Genomic DNA, 25121 nt, shown 5'->3' with positions numbered 1-25121 from the left:
GCCAGGTTGCGTGCTCGGATAAAGGGTCTGGTATGGATTTTAGGGGGAACCCCACGTCAATTTTTTTTTAATTTGACGCGGGGTTCCCCTTAATATCCATACCAGACCTGAAGGGTCTGGTTATGGATATTTAGGGGGAACCCTACGTCAAATTTTTTCTTAAATTTGAGGCAGGGTTCTCCTTAATATCCATACCAGACCTGAAGGGCCTGGTAATTGAATTTGGGGAACCCCCACGCTTTTTTTTTAATTTATTTATTTATCAATGACTTTCAATGAGTGTTCTCTGTATTACGGGAGCCGACAATTCATTATAGCTGCGAGTGATTTTAAAGGACTTTTTTTCCTGCATAAATGACACTTTGTGCAGGGACAATTCTAAGCACGGGAAACATGCGCCCCTTCACAGGCATACTATAGACAACCCCCCCCCCTACGAAATTTAAAGGAATATTACACTTTTATTGTTTCACTTTAATCATTATTAAAATCACTGCTCCCGAAAAAACGGCCGTTTTTAAAACTTTTTTTTGCATTGATACATGTCCCCTGGGGCAGGACCCGGGTCCCCAAACACTTTTTAGGACAGTAACTTGCAAATTAGCCTTTAAAATTAGCACTTTAGATTTTGAACGTTGGAATCCCATAGACTTTAATAGGGTTCTAAAGTATGCTATATAGTTAGCTCCGTCGAATCTTCTTTATACATTCGACAGACACCATAAGCCTTCCAAGACAGATTCGACCGTAATTCATGTGGATTTTCGGACGAATGCAATTTTTGAACGAAAAACTAAATAAATAAAAACGAATTTCGGGAGTAACTAAATAAATTAAGTTTTCAGACGAAAACGAAATTCCGAAACGAAATATTTTACTCTGCACATGTCTACTATAGAATACCCATAAGACATAGGAGTGCACAGGGAGTTAGAGGAATCACTGGAAAGACAGGAATGCATGGGGATACAAGGATCACTGGAGACACACAAGTCACCGGAGAAATGAGAGTGCACAGGGGTTACAGGGATCACTGGTGCCACAGGAGTGCACAGGGGTTACAGGGATCACTGATGACACAGGAGTGCACAGGGGTTACAGGGATCACTGGTGACACAGGAGTGCACAGGGGTTACAGGGATCACTGGAGAGACAGGAGTGCACAGGGGTTACAGGGATCACTGGAGACACAGGAGTGCACATGGGTTACAGGGATCACTGGAGAGACAGGAGTTACAGGGATCACTGGTGACACAGGAGTGCACAGGGGTTACAGGGATCACTGGAGACACAGGAGAAAACAGGGGTTACAGGGTTCACTGGAGACACAGGAGTGCACAGGGGTTACAGGGATCACTAAGGACACAGGAGTGCATAGGGGTTACAGGGATCACTGGTGACACAGAAGTGCACAGGGGTTACAGGGTTTACTGGAGATACAGGAGTGCACAGGGGTTACATGGATCACTGGAGACACAGAAGTGAACAGGGGTTACAGGGATCACTGGAGACATAGGAGTGCACAGGGGGTTACAGGGATCACTGGAGACACAGGAGTGCACAGGGGTTACAGGGATCACTGGTGACACAGGAGTGCACAGGGGTTACAGTGATCACTGGTGACACAGGAGTGCACAGGGGTTACAGGGATCACTAAGGACACAGGAGTGCACAGGGTTTACAGGGATCACTGGAGACACAGGAGTGCACAGGGGTTACGGGGATCACTGGAGACACAGGAGTGCACAGGGGTTACGGGGATCACTGGTGACACAGGAGAGCACAGGGGTTACAGGGATCACTGGAGACACAGGAGTGCACAGGGGTTACAGGGATCACTGGAGACAGAGGAGTGCACAGGGGTTACAGGGATCACTGGTGAAACAGGAGTGCACAGGGGTTACAGGGATCACTGGTGACACAGGAGTGCACAGGGGTTACAGGGATCACTAAGGACACAGGAGTGCACAGGGGTTACAGGGATCACTGGAGATACAGGAGTGCACAGGGGTTACAGGGATCACTGGAGACACAGGAGTGCACAGGGGTTACAGGGATCACTGGAGACACAGGAGTGCACAGGGATTACTTGGATCGCTGAAGATACAGAAGTGACACAAGAGTGCGTGGAGGTTACAGAGATCACTGGTGACACAGGAGTGCACGGGGGTTACAGGGAACACTAAAAAGACAGGGATGCATGGGGGTTGCAGGGATTACTGGAGAAACACGAGTCCACAGGGGTTACTTGGATCACTGTAGATACAGAAGTCACTGGAGACACAGGAGTGCACAGGGGTTATATGAAAAAACAGGAATGCACAGGACTGACAAGGATTAGTGGAGTTACAGGTGTACACAGAGGTTAGATGGATCACTGGCTTTATTGCCACCTCGGGGGAATGGTTTTCTGGTTGAACCCCTTCCATGAAGACCACTTCTGATGAGACTTCTCTGCAGCGTAGACGGGTGCACCAGGGTCCCCCGAGTTGTGAACTGACAGCAGTGCTGGCCAAAGGTTATTATTACCGGTTGGGTATGTTCTATTGCAGAGTCGGGCTACATGCCAACAATGATCTCTCTATGACTATAGTAGTTACTAATGATTCCAATCTGTCACGTAAATGTTTTATTTTACCTATATTAAATGCCTTAGGCTCTGTAAGGATCAAGGTATGTGAAAACAAAATGGTTGACAGTATGCTTTACTAAAATACTTGTCTATCTTTATCCTTCTCAGTAATATAAGGACTCATCATCTTTAGTCACGTACACATAAGAAGAGGCCGCATCAGCCCTAAAAAGCAGTCTACGCCCAGAAGATTGTCTTATCAGCTGATAACACCCGGAGAATTGCCTTTTCTTTGCAAAATGTTGTTTTTTTTACATTGCTGATGCTTGCCTTTTTCTGTCTATAAAAGAGATAATAAAGAAGCCTCAGGGTCAGAGTTAAGCACGGACTTCTGAGCAGAAATACTGAGTACCTCCGTGTCTCTTTGCTTAGATAAGAACTCTAACTAACAATTGGGAAACGGTAACATAACCTGACAAATAGGTGACTTGTTGAGGTCACACCTAACATTCTGGCGCTGCCGAACAGGGACCTGCAGAAAGAAACTACAAGAGGCGAACGAACATAAGGACGGAACAAAGAGGTCGGGCACATCAAGAACCACAGACAAATCCTGCGCAGGTAAGAAAAGCTTTATTTTCTTATAAACTCTGTGCTTCTTAGATCTGTGCCCACCTGATCTGTCTGAATTGTTCTTCAGGTAAACACCAACCTCTGTAGTAAGCGGGTCTTGAACTTAATATTTTGACTTATGTTACCGTTGTTTCTTGTCTGTCTACTTGTCATCTGTCTGTTGTGAATGAAATAAGCCCTGTTTGTATGGTGTGAATTGAAACATATATCATCCCAATGGGTAACGGAATGCGCCCTTAACTCGTAAGAGTACTTTGGGGGTCCGACACTTAAGTTTGATATACGCTTTTTGATTCATGAGCCTAAAAACGGGTTGAAAGTATAAGTCCTGACTGCCTCGATAAAGCAGGAATAAGAAACGAATGCTGAGAGATTCCATGGTAATGGGAAGGGAATAAGGTCTCCACAAAGTCCCGGAGATCTAGTCATATGTGTTTGGCCACCTATAAGTGATGATTGTGATTGTCGTGTCTGCTGTATTAGTAGTCGCATTCATTGTCTGGTTGGGGTATAAAGTAGTTCGGTTTCAAAGTAAATACCCCGGACAAAGTTTTAATATTTTGGCACCCTAGGAGGAGAAGGCAACGAGACACTTAATAAGTGATCCAAACGCCACCTAGGCAAGACTGTCAAAATGGGCCAGACACAGGGTAAACCCCAGGAGGAATCTCAGAAATGTTATAGTGTTAAAGACATAATTACAATGTTGTATGGGAAGGATAAGGCACAAGGCACAAATAGGATTCTCAAGAAATTGGGGATGGATGGAGAAAATGGATTAAGTGTAGAAGGTTGGGAAGAAATAAAGAAAGACAGACAGGGAGAGATATTGAAAAACGGATGGGTATCACAAATACAATGTCTAATTAAGGTATCCAACAGGGCTAAAGAGGAGGGATGGGAGTATTGTCAGGAAAAGGGTGGATGGGATATGAAGGTCCGACACAAAAGTCTTCCTTCTGCTCCCGGCGATAGGGTAAATACGGGAGATACTCCACCTCCTTATAACACCACCACACCAGGTAATGAAAGACCAAAACTTTATCCTTCCTTAAGAGGAAGAGGGTGGGTATGCCGAGTATGAGGTACCCAGAACCCAGACTGGGCACAGGAATGTGTGCATTGCGGCGCTCAAAGACCAGAGCCCATAGCTCCAGTCCATAGTCGGACTAGGGTAATACAAGTGAATAATCCAAATTTCGGGCAGGAAGGAGAACCGCCTACGGTGACTCGACAAGTTGTCTTGAGGGCATGGGCACCTTGGACAGCTAACACTCTTATGGCACTGGTACAGAATGCTCCTGATCCCGTAGCAAAACCCGCCGCCTTCTGCAGATTTGTGACACAGTTACTGGACACACATGAAGCAGCTTGGCAAGATGGGGAAGATATATGTAGACATAAAATGACACTGACAATGTTTAATCAATTCATGACTAGACTTACCCCACTTAGACCGAATGGGGATCCTGCCACGGACCCGCCAGGAGTACATCCTCGTCATATAGATTCTAGACCCCTGTTTATTGCTCAGTTACGAGAATTTTGCCAAGAGAAACAGCGGGAAAGGGGCTCAACGGCGCCCATAAAACAAGCCCCAGGTCAGACTGTTACCGAGTTTTACCTTAATATGGAAAGCATGATGGCTGACGAAGGGCTAGATTTAGCCCTACCCATCACCATTAGGGCTTTCAATCGACAGTTTATGGAAGGATTAGTACCACAAATAGGTGACAAACTAAAGACGTGTACTCCTGAATGGAGAGCCTTACAGGACAGAGGAGCGCTGTTGCAGAAAGCACAAGGTATCGAAGCTGATCTAACAGAAACTAAACCTAGGAGGACACCGGGAGTTAACACTGTTGCCCGGGTTAGGGAAGGAGGGAACTCCTCCCGTAGACCTCTTACCTGCTATTACTGCGACAAGGTAGGACATATAAAAAGAAATTGTAGAAAAAGGATAAAAGACGAACAGGAAGGAAGCACGGACAGAGACGAGAGGGACAACAGACAGAGGAGTAGCAATGATAGGGACGATACGGCATGACTTGCCCCGGTCCTAGCTGAATCAGAGAACAAAATGCTCCACATGTTGATGAAGGTGGAAGGTAAACATATTCCTTGTTTGGTTGACACAGGAGCGTCACGCAGTCTGTTGTCTGATTCAGTAGTCCCTCCACACATGACGTCCCGTGACACCATACCCATAAGTGGTTACGACGGACTCCTGACTGATGCCCCGCTGACTAAACCTTTAAAAGTAAAGATAGGAAATCACATGTTTTTGTCACGCTTTTTGATTTCTAGGGGAGCTCCCACTAATTTATTAGGAGCAGACATTCTTCAGAAAATAGGAGCGAACATTACTTATCACCCAGATGGCATGGTCACCCTAGCAATAGGAGATGACCCAGAGGGTATAGAAATCTGTAGTAAAATACAATGCTTGGAAGAAGAACCAGAACCGTCCAATATGCCCTCACCGGAAATAGACCAAATTCTGTCTAGCCTTCCGGAAGGGTTATGGGAAACACATCCAGCAGACGTTGGGCTTCTGCCCATACCCCCGGTTGCTCTACAGCTGATTCCAGGAGCAGTTCTCCCTCAGCAGAAACAGTACCCACTCAGTGCGCCCCAGGAAGCAGCTATAGAACTACAAGTGGAGGCTCTACTTAAAAGTGGAGCATTAAAAGAAATACAATCACCAGCCAATACCCCATTGTATCCAGTTAAGAAAAAGACATTGGGGGATGGCCCAATAAGGTATAGGATGGTACAGGACTTAAGGGCAATAAACAAAATATTGGCCCCAATAACGCCATTAGTACCGAACCCGCATACCTTACTGTCAGAAATACCATCAGATAGCTCCTCATTTACAGTTGTAGACTTGGCAAATGCTTTCTTTTCTGTACCCCTGGCGGAGGAATGTCAACCATGGTTCGCGTTCCGCCTTCGAAACCGTCAGCTAACCTGGACACGCCTACCTCAAGGAATGGCGCATTCGCCAACTCTATACTCACAAGCCCTGCAGACAGTGTTAGGAGAATGGCTACCGCCTGACACTTGTGTATTGTTGCAATATGTAGATGACCTATTGTTATGTTGTCCGGATAACGATACTTGTTTAAAAGCCACTCTCTCATTGTTACAATTCCTGGCTGAAAAAGGGTGCAAGGTGAATAGAACTAAGTTACAGGTATGTCAGAAAAAGGTTGTCTTTTTGGGCCACTGTATATCCCAGGGTACTCGACACCTCACTGAAGAACGAGTCCAGGCCATAAGACAGATGAATGTCCCACGCAACTTTAAGCAACTTCGTATGTTTCTGGGAATGGTGTCATATTGTAGACAATGGATACCACATGCCAGTTCTCTGATGCAGCCATTATATGATTGCTTGAAAATAGTACCCTATGTACTCACAGAAGCAGGTCATGAATCTTTTAGCACCTTAAAAAGGTTACTAATTTCGGCACCTGCGATCGGGATCCCTGATTATACCAAAACATTTCCCCCAGCAGCCTGTAAGAGTCATTTCATTTGTACATTGCTGAAATCACGGGACACGCAACAGGGGTGTTGACACAACAACACATCAAACAAAGGCCGGTAGCATACTTCTCGGCGGCTCTCGATCCTGTCTCTAGAGGATCACCGTCCTGTGTACGAGCAGTTGCAGCAGTGTCAATTATCATTGACAAATCCTCAGAAATTGTCTTAGACAATCCTGTAGTGGTACATACCACACATGACATACACGCCATCTTGTCACAGGTCCAGCCAAAACACATATCAATGGCAAGGCAGCTGCATCTACAATGCACCTTGCTCCTACCCCCCAATGTTACCTTTCAGCGATGCACTTCTTTTAACTTAGCACAGCTTTTACCATTACAGACAGATTTGACAGGGGGGAGTAATGATGATAATGGTGTAGACACAGCACAAGATACTCAGGATTCTGACACACTTTCGTTTCAGGACATAACATCTGATGAACACGATTGTTTCCAACTTATGGAACAAGAAACCACGGGGTTCCCACATGTCACAGACATACCCATTGCAAATGCAGAACACACACTGTACATAGATGGTAGTAGATTTGCCGATGACAAAGGTAAATATCACACAGGTTATGCTGTGGTAACGGACACACAGGTAATTGAGGCAAAGTCACTACCAGCACACATGTCGGCACAAGAAGCGGAACTAACCGCTCTAGAGAAAGCCCTAGAACACTTGGAGGGACAAGAAGGGAACGTTTACACTGATTCCGCATACGCCTACGGTGTTGCACATGATTATGGCCACATATGGAAAGCTAGAGGTTACCTTACAGCAGCAGGCACACCTGTTAAACATGGTGAAGGAATCAAAAGAGTCCTGAACAATCTTCAAAAGGTTAAAAGAGTAGCCATCATGAAGATAGCGGCACACACGAGCGCAAAAACAACTGAGGCAAAAGGAAACGCATTTGCAGATTTAACTGCAAAGAAGGCAGCTCTAGGGGAAGTAAGCCCTGAGACCTTAGCCACGGTACAGGTGAGTATGCCCGAAACCACATGGCAGCAGCTAATCGAACTACAGGAACAAGCAGGGGCTATTGAGAAGGACCGTTGGGTTAAGGAGGGAGCTGCACCAGGCCTTGACAATGTATGGAGAGAAGGAGACAAAATATGTCTACCCGCTTCTCTATACCCCGCAATGGCAGCGGCTGTCCACTTACCCACTCATGTCAGCTCCAATTCTATGTATAGGATTGTAAGCCAAGGATGGCTAGCCCCTGGATTCAGTAGTACTGCAAGGAACTACTGTGCTGCATGCCAAATCTGTCTGATTAATAACCCAGGACAGAGAGTGAAAACCCCACGTAAACATCAGGTCCGGGCCCAATATCCCTTTCAGAGACTGCAGATTGACTACATACAAATGCCTAAGAGCGGCCCCTTTGAATTTGTTCTCGTGTGCATCTGCCTATTTTCAGGCTGGCCCGAAAGTTATCCTGTGAAATCAGCTACGGCAAAAGCCACCGCCAAGAAACTGATTACTGAGCTGATACCTAGGTTTGGTCTCCCAGAAACAATAGAATCAGATAGGGGGACACATTTCACGGGAGAAATAATGCAAAATGTGATGGCAATGTTAGGGGTTCAACAAAGTTTTCATACTCCTTACCACCCACAGAGTTCAGGATCAGTAGAAAGAGTAAATGGTACAATCAAGCTGAAAATACAAAAGGCCATGCAGGAGTTGAACAAACCATGGCCTGAGTGCCTACCCTTAGCTTTGTTCTCTATTAGGTACACCCCAACAGGAAAAACCGGGTTATCCCCATATGAAATACTGTTTGGAAGTGCACCTAGATTAGGTTTATATTTTCCTCAAAGTATGCAATTGCAATGTGATAGTTTAACTACGTATGTAATACAGTTGCAACAGCGTCTGACTAAAATCCACAAGAGTGTGTATTCTTCTCTTCCAGACCCTAATTCTGTCACAGGTACACACGATCTACAACCAGGAGACTATGTGTATGTAAAGAAACATACCAGGAAGACACTGGAACCAAGGTTTGAAGGTCCTTTCCAGGTGCTATTGATTACAGCAACCTCAGTGAAATTGGAAGGGAAACCTACCTGGATCCACGCTTCTCATTGTAAAAAGGAGCCAGTTGGCAAATGACAACATGTATCTTTTTATTCTTTTTGTTTCAGTAATCCTGGCTAATAGTTTGGTTACCTCACAGAATAAAATACACAAGGATGAAGGATTTTCTAAAAAAATGTTATTACTGAAGTTTAAATATGCTTATGCCCAGAAGTCAGGATATGAGAAATGTTGGATTTGTAGCAAATTACACCCCAGTACAGCAAGTATACCACTGATGGCAGTTCCTATAAACTATACTGATCTTGCTAACAGTAGCATTAACATAATTAGAACAAATACCAGCGAGACAGTAATGTTTAAGTCAAATGGCCTCGCCTTTTCCCCTGATTGGTGTTTCAACCTAGGGAACACAACGGGAGGAAATGGAGAATGCCAAGACAGCAAATTTAACTTGTCCATTTTCATACCAAAAGCTACTCCTGGGAAAAACACGGTCTTCTACCCTAGTATAACCCACACACACCAATCGTTAGCTGAGTTCCTCGGTAATATTTCAGACAACAACACCAGGTGGTTAGTGAGTAACCTATCTCTTTATGGATACACCTCCCTTTATAGAAATAATATCGGTAGTAGATCAGTAGCACTGGGAAATAATATATATATCTGTTGTGAGGATAAATGTTATACTTGGATACCTAGAAGAGCTCAGGGATGGTGCTATCTCGCAAGTTTAGTACCAGTAATGGGAGTAGTAGGTGATGAACGAGGTGATCACCTATTAGAAGCTAGCATGCACCCTAGGTATCCCCTCAGGTATCGTAGTAAAAGAGAAATATTCATGAAGAAGGACATGGCATGGGCTTGGTTCCCGTCCTGGACAGGATGGGGTATAGACTTAATGAAACGACTAAATAACTATACAGGAATTATTAATGATGTTTTGGAGAAAAACTCTGATGATATTACTAAGTTAAATCTGGAGACCAGAGCCATCAGACAACAATTAGAATTACATGAATTAGCAATTGAAAGTATGAGTGCAGCACTGACAGGACTCTGTGAAACTACTGAGGACTATGAGTGCTGTACTTGGATACATAACACCAGCATTGAGGTACCTGATTATTATGACATCATTGCACAACACCGTACGGAAGTAAAGAATTTACAAGAGAAGGCCCGAAATATTGGTCGCGACTGGGATCCGTTTGGTGAAACTTTTAGTTTCTCAGGGTTATTCTCTTGGGTTAAGAAGGCAGCAATGACGATTATAGTGGTGCTCTTATTCGTATTTTTCTTTTATGCATGCTTTAAGTTGTTTATGTGCTTTTGCAAGAAAGCCAAGGTAAATGCTGTAGAAAAGATGGAACTTTTGTAAGTTGGATAAGATAGGTGGATTTAGTTTCTTGACATCACCCATCTTGCAGAAAAGCCACTCTTCCTGAATTTTAGATGTTGGTACTGTCCAGGGGGATGGGTGTATACCCCTCTGACAACTCGCGGTCAGGGAGAGTACTCTGGATATAGGCCGACTAGAACTTGTTCAGGTGGACCCAGGGCAAGAGGGAGGGGTGATGTCAAAGGGGGAAATGTAAGGATCAAGGTATGTGGAAACAAAATGGTTGACAGTATGCTTTACTAAAATACTTGTCTATCTTTATCCTTCTCAGTAATATAAGGACTCATCATCTTTAGTCACGTACGCATAAGAAGAGGCCGCATCAGCCCTAAAAAGCAGTCTACGCCCAGAAGATTGTCTTATCAGCTGATAACACCCGGAGAATTGCCTTTTCTTTGCAAAATGTTGTTTTTTTTACATTGCTGATGCTTGCCTTTTTCTGTCTATAAAAGAGATAATAAAGAAGCCTCAGGGTCAGAGTTAAGCACGGACTTCTGAGCAGAAATACTGAGTACCTCCGTGTCTCTTTGCTTAGATAAGAACTCTAACTAACAATTGGGAAACGGTAACATAACCTGACAAATAGGTGACTTGTTGAGGTCACACCTAACAGCTCGGTTCACACCGCAGGGATGAGGGAACCCTGCGAATCCAGTGCGGGTTCCCACATCGAATACATGCTGGGAGTGTCAATACAACGTCAAGGACACCCCCATTTCAGTTTGCATATCGCAGTGCAAACTGTCAATTGGCCTAGGAATCGGGTGACATGAGTGTGAACACCCATGCGATCCGATTCTGGTGCAGACCAAAAAAAAGGGTTTGGTCTGAATGCGATGCAAATTCCACCATACAAGCTGTATGGCTGAATTCGCATCGCACAGACATCACATGTAATTTGCACAGCAGTGCAGTGCAAATCACATGCAATGCCTGACACCGCAGCAGTGGGACCTGTTCCTTAGACTTTCTTTCCAGCTTTGTGAATATGATTTCATTTACATATATATATTTTTATAATAATGTTCTATCTCAACAGATGTTTTTCATTCTTTAGTTTCCCCTAAATATGGTTTATATCATTAAATCATTTTTATTATATTTTTAAATTGCTTGTTTTTTAATTTTGGTTAAATGTATACAAGAAATTAACAAACACACCAAGAAGTGGCTATAAGAGTATGAAAAAAAAACAAAAAACAGATGTATTCTGCAGTTTTTATATTCTCCACAAGGATCTTATTTATTGTCAGTGGAACCCAACAGACAGAAAGTGATAGTAGAGGTAAGCAGGAAGTAAAACAGGAAGTGATGTCACATATAAACAGGAAGTAAAACAAGAAGTTCTGGGTGAGAGGTGAGTCGGGAGGAAGTAAAGAGAAGACATTACTGGGACTGGCAACAGAGGAGGTAATAAGATGTCATTTTATATCTACACCCAGAAACCCCCGTCATGTCCGTCCTCTTCCTCTATAGTCACTGTGATGTCTTTTATCTCCAGCAGATGATGATACACACTTATTGTAGAATATTGATAAATAAAACGATTGTATTCCTGTATATAACTGTGCCAACCCTTGGACTCACACCAGAAAACATAAGCCCTCCGTACTCTAATATATGATTCTGGAAGCTGGCTTCCTTTCATTAAAGCGGGAGTCCGCGTTTTTTTTTTTTTTTTTTAAAAAGCCAGCAGCTACAAATGCTGCAGCTGCTGACTTTTAAAATAGTGACACTTACCTGTCCAGCGTGCTCGCGATGTCGGCACCTAAAGCCGATCTCTCGATCGTCTCTCGGGTGCTGCCGCCGCCATCTTGGGTATGGGAATCAGGAAGTGGATTCATTTCCCGGTTCCCTACTGCGCATGCGCAATAAGGATGGACCCGCTGCCTCTGGGATCTGTGTGTTTCCCAGCAGGCAGCGGGGGACTTTCGGAAAGGGGCGTAATCTATGCCCCTTTCCGCAGAGAGCTATCCCGGAAGTGGGTGCAGATACCTGTACTGTACAGGTACCTGCACCCCCTCCCCCCTGAAAGGTGCTGGAGGGGGGGAGGATTCCAATGAGCGGAAGGTCCACTTTAGGGTGGACCTCCGCTTTAATCACGGTAGAGAAAACTGACCCGGATAGCCCACGTTTCTTCAGAATGTGGGTCTCAATAGCCAATCCGTTAAATTTAGAGTTTGTAAGGTAGGATGGAATATCGGCCCCTGCGAGATTAGGTCTGGACGCGGTGGAAGGGACCATGGACCTATAAGTTCAACAGGGGGACCTGAGTAGCTGACCAGCAGGGTGATAGGGATCCTGGGTAGGTGGAAAGGGACTATAGGTGTGGTTGGGAGGGGGGCAGTTACGGAAACCACTGAATTTCTAAATACTCTAGTTCACGACATAAGCTCAGGTTAGTGGTAAAAAGTAGTGTGAAATGCAAGATTTCGGTGGATGTAAAAAGATGTCCGCTTGGCGACTTCAGACTGCAGGCTTAGTGTGGGCGAGTGCTGGGTGTACCAAGATGGGCGTGGTGGAACGCCACTTCTGTTACGAAATCTGACAGGTCGCCTAGTCTGACGGAACACAGGAAGTAAAACAGGAAGTGATGTCACATATAAACAGGAAGTTCCGGGTGAGAGGTGAGTTGAGAGGAAGTAGAGAGAACACATTACTGGGACTGGCAGCAGAGGAGGTAATAAGATTTTTTATATTTACACCCAGTAACCCCCGTCATGTCCGTCCTCTTCTTCCATAGTCACTGTGATGTCTTTTATCCCCAGCAGATGATGATACACACTTATTGTAAAACATTAATAAACAAAACAATTGTATTCCTGTATATATCTCTGACCGATACCGTAGTGCTGTACAGAGAACACTGAGCCAGTCACATCACTTATCTCTATTAATAAAACACAGACCTGACCGGAGAGATGAGGAGGATTCTGGGAGGTCACATGACATCACTCTTATCTCTATTAATAAAACACAGACCTGACCAGAGAGGTGAGGAGGATTCTGGGAGGTCACATGACATCATTCTTATCTCTATTAATAAAACACAGACCTGACCAGAGAGGTGAGGAGGATTCTGGGAGGTCACATGACATCACTCTTATCTCTATTCATAAATCACCCACCTACCTTTTTAAATACTAAACTATGTGTATTAGCCCATACCAGAAGGGGAACCGGTGTTAGACCTCGGATATTAATAATTATACGATATTTGGCAGCACCAGGTTTTAGCTCCCCAATTCTGGGACATTATCCAGTAACAGACAAGGGATGTGTCTGGATGGTGACTGTATCATTGTGTGTGTCAGGTTCCTATAAGGTGTCAGGATGTCACTGTCTATTTCTCCATGGAGGAGTGGGAGTATTTAGAAGGACACAAGGATCTCCACAAGGACGTCATGATGGAGAATCAGCCGCCCCTCACATCACCGGGTAAGAGGAGACTTTATTGTAAAGGAGAGAGCAGTACGGAGGCTCCACCTAGATCCCCCATCATCTGATAAACACATAGAAACAATGTAATCAGTCAGTGTGTGTGTTTCCTACAGATGGATCCAGTAATGGGAACCCACCAGAGAGATGTCCCCATCCTCTGTATTCCCGGGATTCCACACAGGAAGATCACCCCATCCCCCACCATCATCAGGTAGGTGGGACTAAAAAACCTGGTAAAAAGGTATTCTAACTAAAAAAAAAAACATTCCTCAATGTAATCTCCTTTGACTTTTTCATAAATGTTTGCTATTCACTTTGGGGTTTAGGGTGAAGAATTGAAAGACATAAAAGTTGAAGTTAAAGTAGAAGAGGACAAGACATTGATAAGTGGAGATCAGCAGTCTATGGAGGAGGGAGGTCCTCTGTATTCCCGGGATTCCACACAGGAAAGTCACACCATCCCTCACCATCATCATCAGGTAGGTGGGACTGAGCAACTAGAACTAAAAATGATTCTAAACTATGATAGGATTTTCTTCTATGTAATCTCTTGTTATTTGCAGTAATATTTCCAGATGTTATATTTTATCATCTTTGGGGTTTAGAGTGAAGAACTGAAAGACATCAAAGTTGAGACTAAAGAGGAAGAAGAAGAAGAAGAGAGGTTGGTGAGTGGAGATCAGCAGTCTATGGAGGAGGGGGAGATGATTATGGAAAGTAAACAGGAGGAATCTTCTCTACATATGGACACAAGTAAGTAATAAACATTAAATGCAGAGAGAATTCATATTTTCATTTTACTTCTTCATATAGTATATAATGTCATGTTCCCAACAAATGAGGAGGAGATACTGTACACCATATGAAAGGTCCATCTCCATTCCTCAATATAACGTCATGTTCCCAACAAATGAGGAGGAGATACTGTACTCCATATGAAAGGTCCATCTCCATTCCTCAATATAACGTCATGTTCCCAACAAATGAGGAGGAGATACTGTACACCATATGAAAGGTCCATCTCCATTCCTGTAACATCACATTGTCATGTTTCCAATAAATCTCCAATCTCCGGCTATTAATCTTCCTTTTTCTCTGCTCGTCGTGCATCTTGGACGTTGCCGCGTTCCCACGTTCGGAATATCTGACAACCTTTGTGTGACCGTGTGTATGCAAGACAAGATTGAGCCGTCATCCTTCGGAAAAAAAATCAAAGGTTTTTGTTGTCGGAAATTCCCATCGTGTGTACGGGGCATTGGTGTTTGCTAAAAACTGAGGCTTGTTGGGAGTTGGAGGGTTTTGTAGGGCTGTGGTTCTCAATCTCAGTCCTCAAGAAAATGTGAAACATTTTAATATTGTTTTCCACCACTTGGGGGCGATGTGTGGAAGACCTCTGATGGACATTTGATTTCCTCTCTCTACAGATCATAGTGCAGAAGATGATGACATCATGAAATGTTCTCCAGGAGGAAATCCCGTTACTCCAAATATACACCCCAGACCTTCCCAATTGGGGGGATCAATGGATCCCTCTAATCCTGAGGAATCTTCTGATGGACTACAAACTGTTACTCCAGATATAAATCTAAGATCTCAGAGTATGGAGAGATCAGCAGATCTATCTAATCCCATGGAATCTTTGTTTAGTAATGAAGGAGAGCATTCATCTTCATCGTGTGGGAAATCCTTCAATGAAAACAGAGAACTTCTTCCACATGAGAAACACCATCCCTATTCATGCTCCGAGTGCGGGAAAGGTTTCATTCATAAAGGAAACTTTCTGAAACACCAGAGATGTCACACAGGTGAGCGTCCCTATTCATGTTCAGAGTGCGAAAAATGCTTCAGTCGGAAAGAGCACTTTCTAATGCACCAGAGAAGTCACACAGGAGAACGTCCTTATTCGTGTTCAGAGTGCGGGAAATGTTTTAGTCAGAAATCAAACCTTCGTAAGCACAGGAGAATTCACACGGGTGAGCGTCCCTGTTCATGTTCAGAGTGCGGGAAATGTTTTATTGAGAAACAAGGCCTTCTGAAACATCAGAGAATACACACCGGTGAACGTCCCTTTTCCTGTTCAGAGTGTGGGAAATGTTTTACTCAGAAAAAAGTACTTCTTACACACCAGAGAAGTCACACAGGTGAGCGTCCCTATTCATGTTCAGAGTGCGGGAAATGTTTCATTCAGAAAGGAGACCTTCTTAAACACCAGAGAAGTCACACAGGGGAGCGTCCCTATGAATGTTCAGAGTGCGGTAAATGTTTCCTTCAGAAAGGAGACCTTCATACACACCAGAGATGTCACACAGGAGAGCATCCTTATTCGTGTTCAGAGTGTGGAAAATGTTTCAATCATAGAGCAAACCTTCATAAGCACAAGAGAATTCACACGGGGGAGCGTCCCTATTCATGTTCAGAGTGCGGGAAATGTTTTATCCTAAGAAGTAGACTTGTTAGACACCAGAAAACTCACACAGGTGAACGTCCCTATTCCTGTTCAGAGTGCGGGAAATGTTTCTTTCAGAAAGGAGACCTTCATAGACACCAGAGAATTCACACAGGGGAGCATTCTTTTTCATGTTCAGAGTGCGGGAAATGTTTCCTTCAGAAAGGAGACCTTGTCAACCACGAAAGAAGTCACACGGGTGAGCGTCCTTATTCGTGTTCAGAGTGCGGGAAAAGTTTTGGTTACAAGAATAAACTTGTTGCTCACCAGAAAATTCACACGGGCTCATAACTGTTTTCATGTTCAGACTGATGTGTTGGGGGCGGGGCAAAAATATTTTATTCTATTTTATTTTATCCAATTCGGCTCCAGAGCAATTTTTTTAGTTATTTTTTCGCACACATGTAAAAATCTTATTTTTTGATTAAAATATAAAAGATGAGGTTGCACTCATTAAATAGATTACAGACCTTTCACGCTTTAAAATTGCGTGCGCCGCCAATATCGCCAAAAACGATGGTGTCCAAAAAACCACCACGGGTGACGTTTTATAAAGCTTTTACAGCTCATCAATTTAGAGTTACAGTGCCTGGAAAAAGTATTCATACCCCTTGAAATGTTCCACATTTTGAGATGTTACAACAGGGCCGGACTGGCCTAGCGGGATACTGGGTCCTTTGCCAGTAGGCTGCCGGCCCTGTCCCGCTGTGTCACGGAGCTCAGTGTGAAAGGTTCAGTCGCACTGTAACAAAAGTCCCGCCCTCCTCCTAGACCAGCTCGTGTGATAGGTGCAGTGTTCTGTATAGCACACTAGCTGGTCTAAGATGGGGGCGGGACTTTTGTCACAGCGCGACTGAACCATGCAATGCACGCTGTGCCTGTACGTAATCCACTGGCACTAACTGGTGAGGTGGCATTGATTGGCACGGTGAGGCTACATTGATTGGCACGGTGAGAGGGCAATGAGGGGCACGGTAAGGCTGCAGTGATGGGCATGGTGAAGTGGCAATGATGGGCATGGTGAGGTGGCAATGATGGGCACAGTAAGGCTGCAATGATGGGCACAATGATGGGCACAGTAAGGTTGCAATGATTGGCATAGTGAGGCGGCAATGAGGGGCACAGTAAGGCTGCAATGATAGGCATGCTGAGGCAGCAATGGTGGGCACAGTAAGGCTGCAGTGATGGACATGGTGAGGCGGCAATGATGGGCACAGTAAGGCTGCAATGATGGGCACAGTAAGGCTGCAATGATGTGCACAGTAAGGACTCAATGATGGGCATAGTGAGGGGGCAATGATGGGCACAGTAAGGCTACAATGATGGGCACGGTGATGCTACATTGATTGGCACAGTGAGGCGGCAATGATTGGCAAAGTATGGCTTCAATGGTGAGCACAGTGAGGCTGCATTGATTGGCACGGTAAGGTGGCAATGATGAGCACAGTGAGGCTATATTGATGGACACTGGTGAGGCTGCGTTAATTTCTTGTACCATGTCTGCACTCTCTGACCATCTCCTGTATCATGTCTGCATTCTCTCACAATCCTTAGTATCATGTCCTCAGTGTCTAATCATCTCCTGTACCATGCCCACAGCCTCTGACCATCTCATGTACTATGCCCTCAGCCTCCAACCATCTCTTATATCATGTCCGCAACCTCTGACCCTCTCTTGTCTTATATCATGTCTGTTGTCTCTGAAGGAGTCTGGAGAGGAGCCAAGAGTGGGAGCACCGCCAGGATGGGGTTCATGGGATTAGTCAGATGTGTGTGAACTGTGGAGAGGGGACAATGGGAAAACCAGAGCCACCAAGCTGTAGCCGACTGACTGAGCCCTGCATGGTGCACCTGAGAGGAGGTCAGTGAGAGCACCACCAGGCCAGTCTGAGGGGGGTCACTGATGTAAGGGGGGAGTGAATACAGTAATGTAAAGGGGCACTGATATAAAGGTTTCCCCCTTATATCAGTACCCCCCCTTACCTTAGTATATTCTTTCTGTGGAAGGTCGTCTCTGGTCACCAGACTGGGGCGGAGGTTCACCTTCCATCGGGACAACGACCCTAAACATACCCTGTTTCCCCGAAAATAAGACCTAGCGTGATTGTCGGTGATGGCTGCAATATAAGCGCTACCCTCCAAATAACCCCTAGTTAAAGTCCTTGTAGGTCTTATTTTCAAGGTAGGGCTTATTTTCGGTGGAAACAGGCTAGGGCTTATTTGGGGGGTAGGGCTTATATTGCAGCCATCACCGACAATCAGGCTAGGTCTTATTTTCAGGGAAGCAGGGTACTACAGCCAGAGCTACAATGGAATGGTTTAGGTCAAAGCATATTTATATGTTAGAATGGCCCAGTCACAGTCCTGACCTAAATCCAATTGAGAATCTGTGCCAAGACTTGAAAATTGCTGTTCACAGACGCTCTCCATCCAATCTGACAGAGCTTGGACAATTTTGCAGAGAAGAATGGGCAAAAATGTCACTCTCTAGATGTGCAAAGCTGGTAGAGACATCCCCCAAAAAGACTTGAAGCTGTAATTGCAGAGAAAGTCGGTTCTACAAGTATTGACTCCGGGGGGCGCCATACACATGTACCCCACACTTTTCACATATTTATTTGTAAAAAATTGTGAAAACCATTTATAATTTTCCTTCCACTTCACAATTATGTGCCACTTTGTGTTGGTCTATCACATAAAATCCCAATAAAATACATTTATGTTTTTGGTTGTAACATGACAAAATGTGGAAAATTTCTGGGGGTATGAATACTTATTCAAGGCACTGTACCTAGGAGCTCTTGTTCTAGAATTATTGTTCCCACTCTGACGTTTGCGGCGATATGTCACATGTATGGTGTGACCGCGGTTGACATACACGTGCGCACCCTGGGCTTGTGTGTGAGGGGTAACGGGGGTTTCGGCTATATTTTATTCTTATTATTTTTATATATATATATATATATATATATATATATATATATATATATATTTTTTTTTTTTTTTCATCACAAGGTGGTAATAAACCCCTATGTGATAGCATTGGGCAAGTGTCAGGTATGGAGATATTAGGGTCCAATTTCTTCCCTGCCCTTCATACCATCTAACCAAGCACAGAACCCTTATTCCAGCAAACCCTGTGATTTTATGCTAACGGGTTCCCTTATATGGATACTGTTCACATGCCATCCTGATGAAGATGTTTGACGACTCGAAACGCGCTGAGATGAATGTTGAAATGAAAAAAAAGATCTGTAAACCCTACCTCAGAAATATTGGATATGGTGCTATACATGTTTTGTTTTACATTTGTATAATAAACTTTATGATTTTATAAATCTATTTTTGTGTGGTGCTATTTACTATATGCCTCAAAAAAATAACAAAAAGTCCACTGCTACAAAAATTATTTTGTTCCATATGTACTATTCAGGAACCTCTATCCAAGTTGTATGGAGACCATTATTATTTTATTTTTTTTTTGTTTCACAAGTTTTTATTGGTTGAAAAAGTGGATAAAATACAACTTAAAGTAACAAAATACATAGAAGCGCATATTGTATATGTAACACATGTCGGGTACAATTGCATTGTTAAAAATGGACAATATTCAAATAGGTAATACATTAAGTAAGAGATCGAATAGTCATAATAATACACCGTATTAATGGAGAACAGATGTTTGTTAAATTGAGTACAAATAGATAGGGAAAGGGGGGGGTTGGGGAGGGTTGAGGAGAAAAAAAAAAAAAAAGCAATAACACTGAAATTTACAGATACAATTTCGTTAATAAACGAGTACATCTCCTAAAACCTTGCTTCATTACTGAGTAATAGTTGATTTATATTCTTGAGAATTCTTGTATTCTATCCATTCATGCCATGTTGCATAGAATCTGGTGATTTTTTCCTGAGAAATACTAATAAGCTCTTCAATTTGCTCTATCTTATTTATTCTCCGAAACCATTCCTTTTTCGTTGGAACGGATTCGGAGCGCCAGTGGAAGGGGATACAATGACGTGCAGCGTTGACCATAAACATTGGTAATGATTCCTATGGATATCGTTTACATGAATGAGGTACTGTGCGGCATTAAAGCTCAGGGGTTCTGAGGATATTTGTTAATGGTATCATGAACCGCTTCCCAGAAAGTCTGGATTAAGGGGCAGGACCACCATATGTGGATCATCGACCCTTCCTCTCGGTTGCATCTCCAGCATTTTTCTGAGATTGTGGGGGAAAATTTGTGTAAGATGGAGGGTGTCCTATACCATCTGGATAGGATCTTATAGCTGCATTCCTGAGTAGCTACATTTAGAGACCCTTTGTGTGCATAAATATGTACTTTCTCCCACTGTTTTTCGGAGATCGAGATGTCGAGGTCTCTTTCCCAGTTTTTGCATGTTGTACTGGCTAAGTCTGGTGCACCCTCGAATAGTGAGTTATATATGATTGAGATGAGGTGTCTATGTGGTGTATTTTTCGAACAAAGGTCTTCCACTGTCGTTAGGGGTTTTGTCCAATGATGTGATAACTGTTTGTTGGTTAGGAAATGTCTAATTTGGGTATAAGACCAAGGGGGTATTTGGAAGGGTGCTATAGTGTCCTGTAGGTCTTCTCTAGAGAGTAATTTCCCATATTTAAAGAAATGCTTGGTGAGGATTTCCTTATATGGCCAGTTCTGTTTGAGAAAATTTCTTTCTAAACCTGGTGGGAAATCAGGATTGTTTGCTAGGGGGGTGAGGGGGCCATACCAGGGGGTAGAGTTTTTGGATTTGAATGTACTGTTAAAGGTTTCTAAAGTGGGTCCAACTAGGGGATGTGTCCTAATATCGCTAGAATGAAATTTAGGGTTAATCCACGGGAGTGATTTAATTGGTAGGGGAAATTGGGATTGTTCTAGCGTCACCCAATCCTTTACAGATTGATGAATGTTCCAATCCACTATACGCGTTAAAAGAGTAGCTTGGTAATATTTCCTAAGATCTGGGAGAGCTATGCCACCCTTGTGTTTAGGGAGGTTTAATCTGGCAAATTTTATTCTGGGGGTTTTGCCTCTCCAAATAAACAAGGAGCATGCTTTACGGAAGGCTGTGAAAAAAGATGAGGGCACTCTGATGGGAACTGTCTGCATAACGTAAAGGTATCTAGGTAAAATTGTCATTTTTATCAGTGAGGCTCTGCCGAACCACGAGATGTTTAGGGCATTCCATCTTTTCAAGTCTTCTCGAGTTTCTTTTAAAATGGGTAAAAAGTTAAGCTGGAATAGGTTTTCTAAGTCCGAGGGAATTTCAATGCCCAAATAAGTGATGCTTTTGTCTGCCCAGGTAAATGGGTGGTTTTTCTTACATAGTTCCACTGAGCTCGCCTGTAATGTAACGTTAAGTGCATTTGACTTGGAATGATTTATTTTGAGATTAGAGAGAAGATGGAAATGTTCCAGGTCTTTAAGGAGGTTGGGTAGGGATGTGTGTGGTTCTGATAGGAAAAGGAGCATATCATCCGCAAAAGCTGCAATTTTGTAGGTGTTGTTCTGAATTTCTATTCCTTTGATGTCATTGTTAGCTCTGATCCTATTTAACAGTGGTTCTAGAGTAAGAACAAATAGGAGTGGGGAAAGCGGGCATCCTTGACGGGTGCCCTTTCGTAAGTTGAAGGCGTTCGATAGGTGGTTATTTACGCGGACTCGTGCTGTAGGATTGGAATAGAGCGCCTTGACGTAGGATCTCATTTGGGGTAGAATCCCTATATGAATTAATACTGCGTCTATAAAATCCCATGCCACCCTATCGAACGCCTTCTCTGCATCGAGGGAGAGAAAGAATCCTTGTTTTTGTTTCGAGGTTAGCCAATGGATAATGTTTAGCGCTTTGGTCGTATTATCTCTACCCTCTCTGCTGTGTATAAAGCCCACTTGGTCTAATGTTATTAAGGATGTTAGTAAAGGTAAGGTTCTGTTTGCTAGGATTTTTGCGTATAATTTTACATCCACATTAATTAATGAAATTGGTCTATAATTTGTGACTTGGGTTAAGTCCTTACCTTCTTTGGGAATTACAGTTATATGTGCTTCTAATAATTGTTTAGGGGGATGATTTTCCGCATGTAGAGAATGGAAAGAATTCAGGAAATGAGGTTTTAATGTTTCAATGAAAGTTTTGTAGTATTGTAGGGGTAATCCGTCAGGGCCTGGGGCTTTTCCTATCTTCATCTCTTTTATTGCTTTATCTAATTCTGTGCCAGAAATCGGTTCTTCTAGTTTTTGGGCTGTTTTATCTGAAGTTCGGGGCGGACTATATTTACTTAAAAAGTCCTGAATGAGGTTGGCTCTTAGGTCAGAGTTTTGTGGGCTTTTGGGATTGGAGGGGATATTGTAAAGAGATTGGTAGTAGAGTTCAAATTGTTTTGCAATCTCCTCATTTGAGGATCGTAATTTACCTTGTTTATCCATTATCTGATGGATCAAAAAAAAAGAAGAAAAAAAAAAGAAGGGAGGGTGTGTGCAGTACCACACTCCCTAAGGTTAACGAACATATCGCTCAGCTTACAAATTGATAGATATATATTTGCTTTTTACGAAATGTTTTTTTTTTCTTTTCTTACACGTTCTTTATCTCAAAGATAAGACTATCTAGTTAAGAAAACTGGGTATAAGTTGTTTACGATGTTTACAATGTTATTACGGGTTAATATTGTTGTGCAGTTCGAAATTGCAATAGAGTTGTTTCTAATAGTGGTAATCCCGAGGGTGTGACTCGCCCCCTAGGTAGTATGGAGGCGGTTCCACTAGTCGTTGGAAAGCAACCCAAATCCATTTTTTTTTCCTTTTTTTTTTCCCTCCTGTATTCCACCAGGAGTGACACTACTTTCAGAACGGAGCCAACACATTCAGTTTCTCCATTCTGGACAGTTATTACTAGCATTTGGTAAAAATTTCTGTGACTACATTACACAACACACACCATCTCCAATGTTTTAAAATAAACACAAAAATATGGTCAAACACTTGTTCCTAATGTTATTACGTTGATTACAAATATGGGTCACTGGAGTGGCTTAAAGCGGGCTCATTGTTTTCATCACGATATTCATCTGGTGAAACCATCCTTTAGACCGGACCTAGAGCCATACTCCAAAGACCAGTTTATCGCTTTATTAATCCCCTTAGGGCGCTAGTCATACAAGAATGCATCGTTAAAAGGTATACGTTTTGTTACATCTAAAAAACAAGCTTCCAAATATGTTTCTACAGGTATACACATAAGTTTGTAGCACAACATATCATTTCTAAAGCCATCCAATTGATACGAGGTTGAACACCATCCCTCTTCCTGGCCTACGTTATTGATAAATGTCCTGAACTACCCAATTTTATGTTAAATGACTTCTCCCGAGTGCAGGAAGTTACTATCTGTTAGAAAAAGTATCTTTAAGGAAGAAAAGAAAGGAAAAGTACAATAAGAGTTAAAAGAAAACACTTCCTTTTGATTAATATTTCAATAATTAACAAGCAAACATAAGCATCCATTGAACCCCGAGTGGACCCCGAACTCACACAAAGGGCAATTATCTTTGCCCTTTGAACATACCGGATTCTTCGTTGGGTAGACTAGCAGGTCTATATCTACCCCCGGTCTAACACCAATCACATACCCCTATCCCCTCCCACCCTACCCCCACTCCTTTTTTTTTTTTTTTTTTTTTATCTGGAACTGAACATCAAAACTCCAAGATGCCTGATTACAAACAAACACTAACTCCACTAACGATTAAATTTCTCTCAATTAATGCCAAAGGTCTTAACATACCTGAAAAAAGGTCTAGACTTCTTGATGAGCTTCATAAGCACAGAGCAAATATTATTTGTATCCAAGAAACACATTTCAAATCTGAAAAAACCCCAAAATTACAAGACAAAAGGTTCCCATTCGCATACCATGCCACAAACCCAGAAGGTAAAACAAAAGGGGTCTCGATTCTGATTTCCAAACAGACACCTTTCCAACTCCAAGACACTATGACAGACCCTGGAGGCAGATTTATTTTTCTGAAAGGCAAAATAGGACATCATCCCATAACCATTGCTAACATATATGCCCCTAATATTAAGCAGGTAGCTTTCTTTCGCCGAACCATAGACCTTCTAACAACCTTCGCGTCGGGAATTATTATTCTAGGGGGAGACTTTAACACCCCCCTTAACCCCGCAATAGACACCTCAAATGGAACATCGAGTCTCCCATATAGAGCACTGAAACAAATCAAAATTCAGTTACAAAACCTTATGCTACATGACTCATGGAGAACCCTTAACCCCCTATCCAGGGACTACACATTTTTCTCCAATGTTCACCAAAAATATTCAAGAATTGACTACTTTTTTATAACACAACCGGACATTCCCCTTCTGAGCAACAGCACTATTGAACCGATGACGATATCCGACCATCATACAATCACCATGACACTGACCTTCCCAGAGAAAATTACCAGCACCAAAACATGGAGACTGAACACATCCTTACTGAAAGACCCCAAAGATATTTCCGAGTTTAATGACACATTAAAAGATTACTTTACAAGAAACGACAACGGGGAGACCTCTTCAATCACACAGTGGGAGGCTCACAAATGTGTTATTAGGGGCGAATTTATAAAAAAACTATCCAAAATAAAGAAGGAAAAACAAGCCAAAATAAACTCATTGATATCCCACATCCACAATCTGGAAAAAACGCATAAACAAACTATTGCAGTCTCAACATTTGAGGAACTTACAAACGCACGAAAACAGCTTGCAGAGGAACTTAATATAAAAACCAAACGGCAATATATACTAAGACACAAAATTTACTACGAACAAGGCAACAAGAGTGGGAGACTACTCGCTAAAGCAGTACAAAGCAAAAAGTCCTCAGCATTATTATTAAAAAAAAATGTTGACATCCAGTGTTGGTAAGCAAGTTTTTCTGTTCTACTCTATTATGTTTTATTCTATTCTTTTATTTTC

General features: G+C 42.9%; 1 protein-coding gene across 1 annotated transcript in view; it reads left to right on the top strand.

Annotated features, from left to right (window-relative positions):
* The window catches only part of LOC143956383 (uncharacterized), a 67461-nt gene that overhangs the window by 22898 nt on the left and 19442 nt on the right, over window positions 1-25121 (top strand). Inside the window, 2 exon segments of the mRNA XM_077466602.1 lie at window positions 11031-11043; window positions 15323-16403. Of these exon segments, the coding sequence (XP_077322728.1) occupies window positions 11031-11043; window positions 15323-16403 (1094 nt within the window).

This window comes from Lithobates pipiens, unplaced genomic scaffold (assembly GCF_037356315.1).
Source record: "Lithobates pipiens isolate NorthernLeopardFrog02 unplaced genomic scaffold, aLitPip1_a1.2 Scaffold_35, whole genome shotgun sequence".
NCBI lineage: Eukaryota > Metazoa > Chordata > Amphibia > Anura > Ranidae > Lithobates > Lithobates pipiens.
The sequence above is the reverse complement of the archived record's forward strand: the minus strand, read 5'-3'. Positions and strand labels throughout refer to the sequence as shown.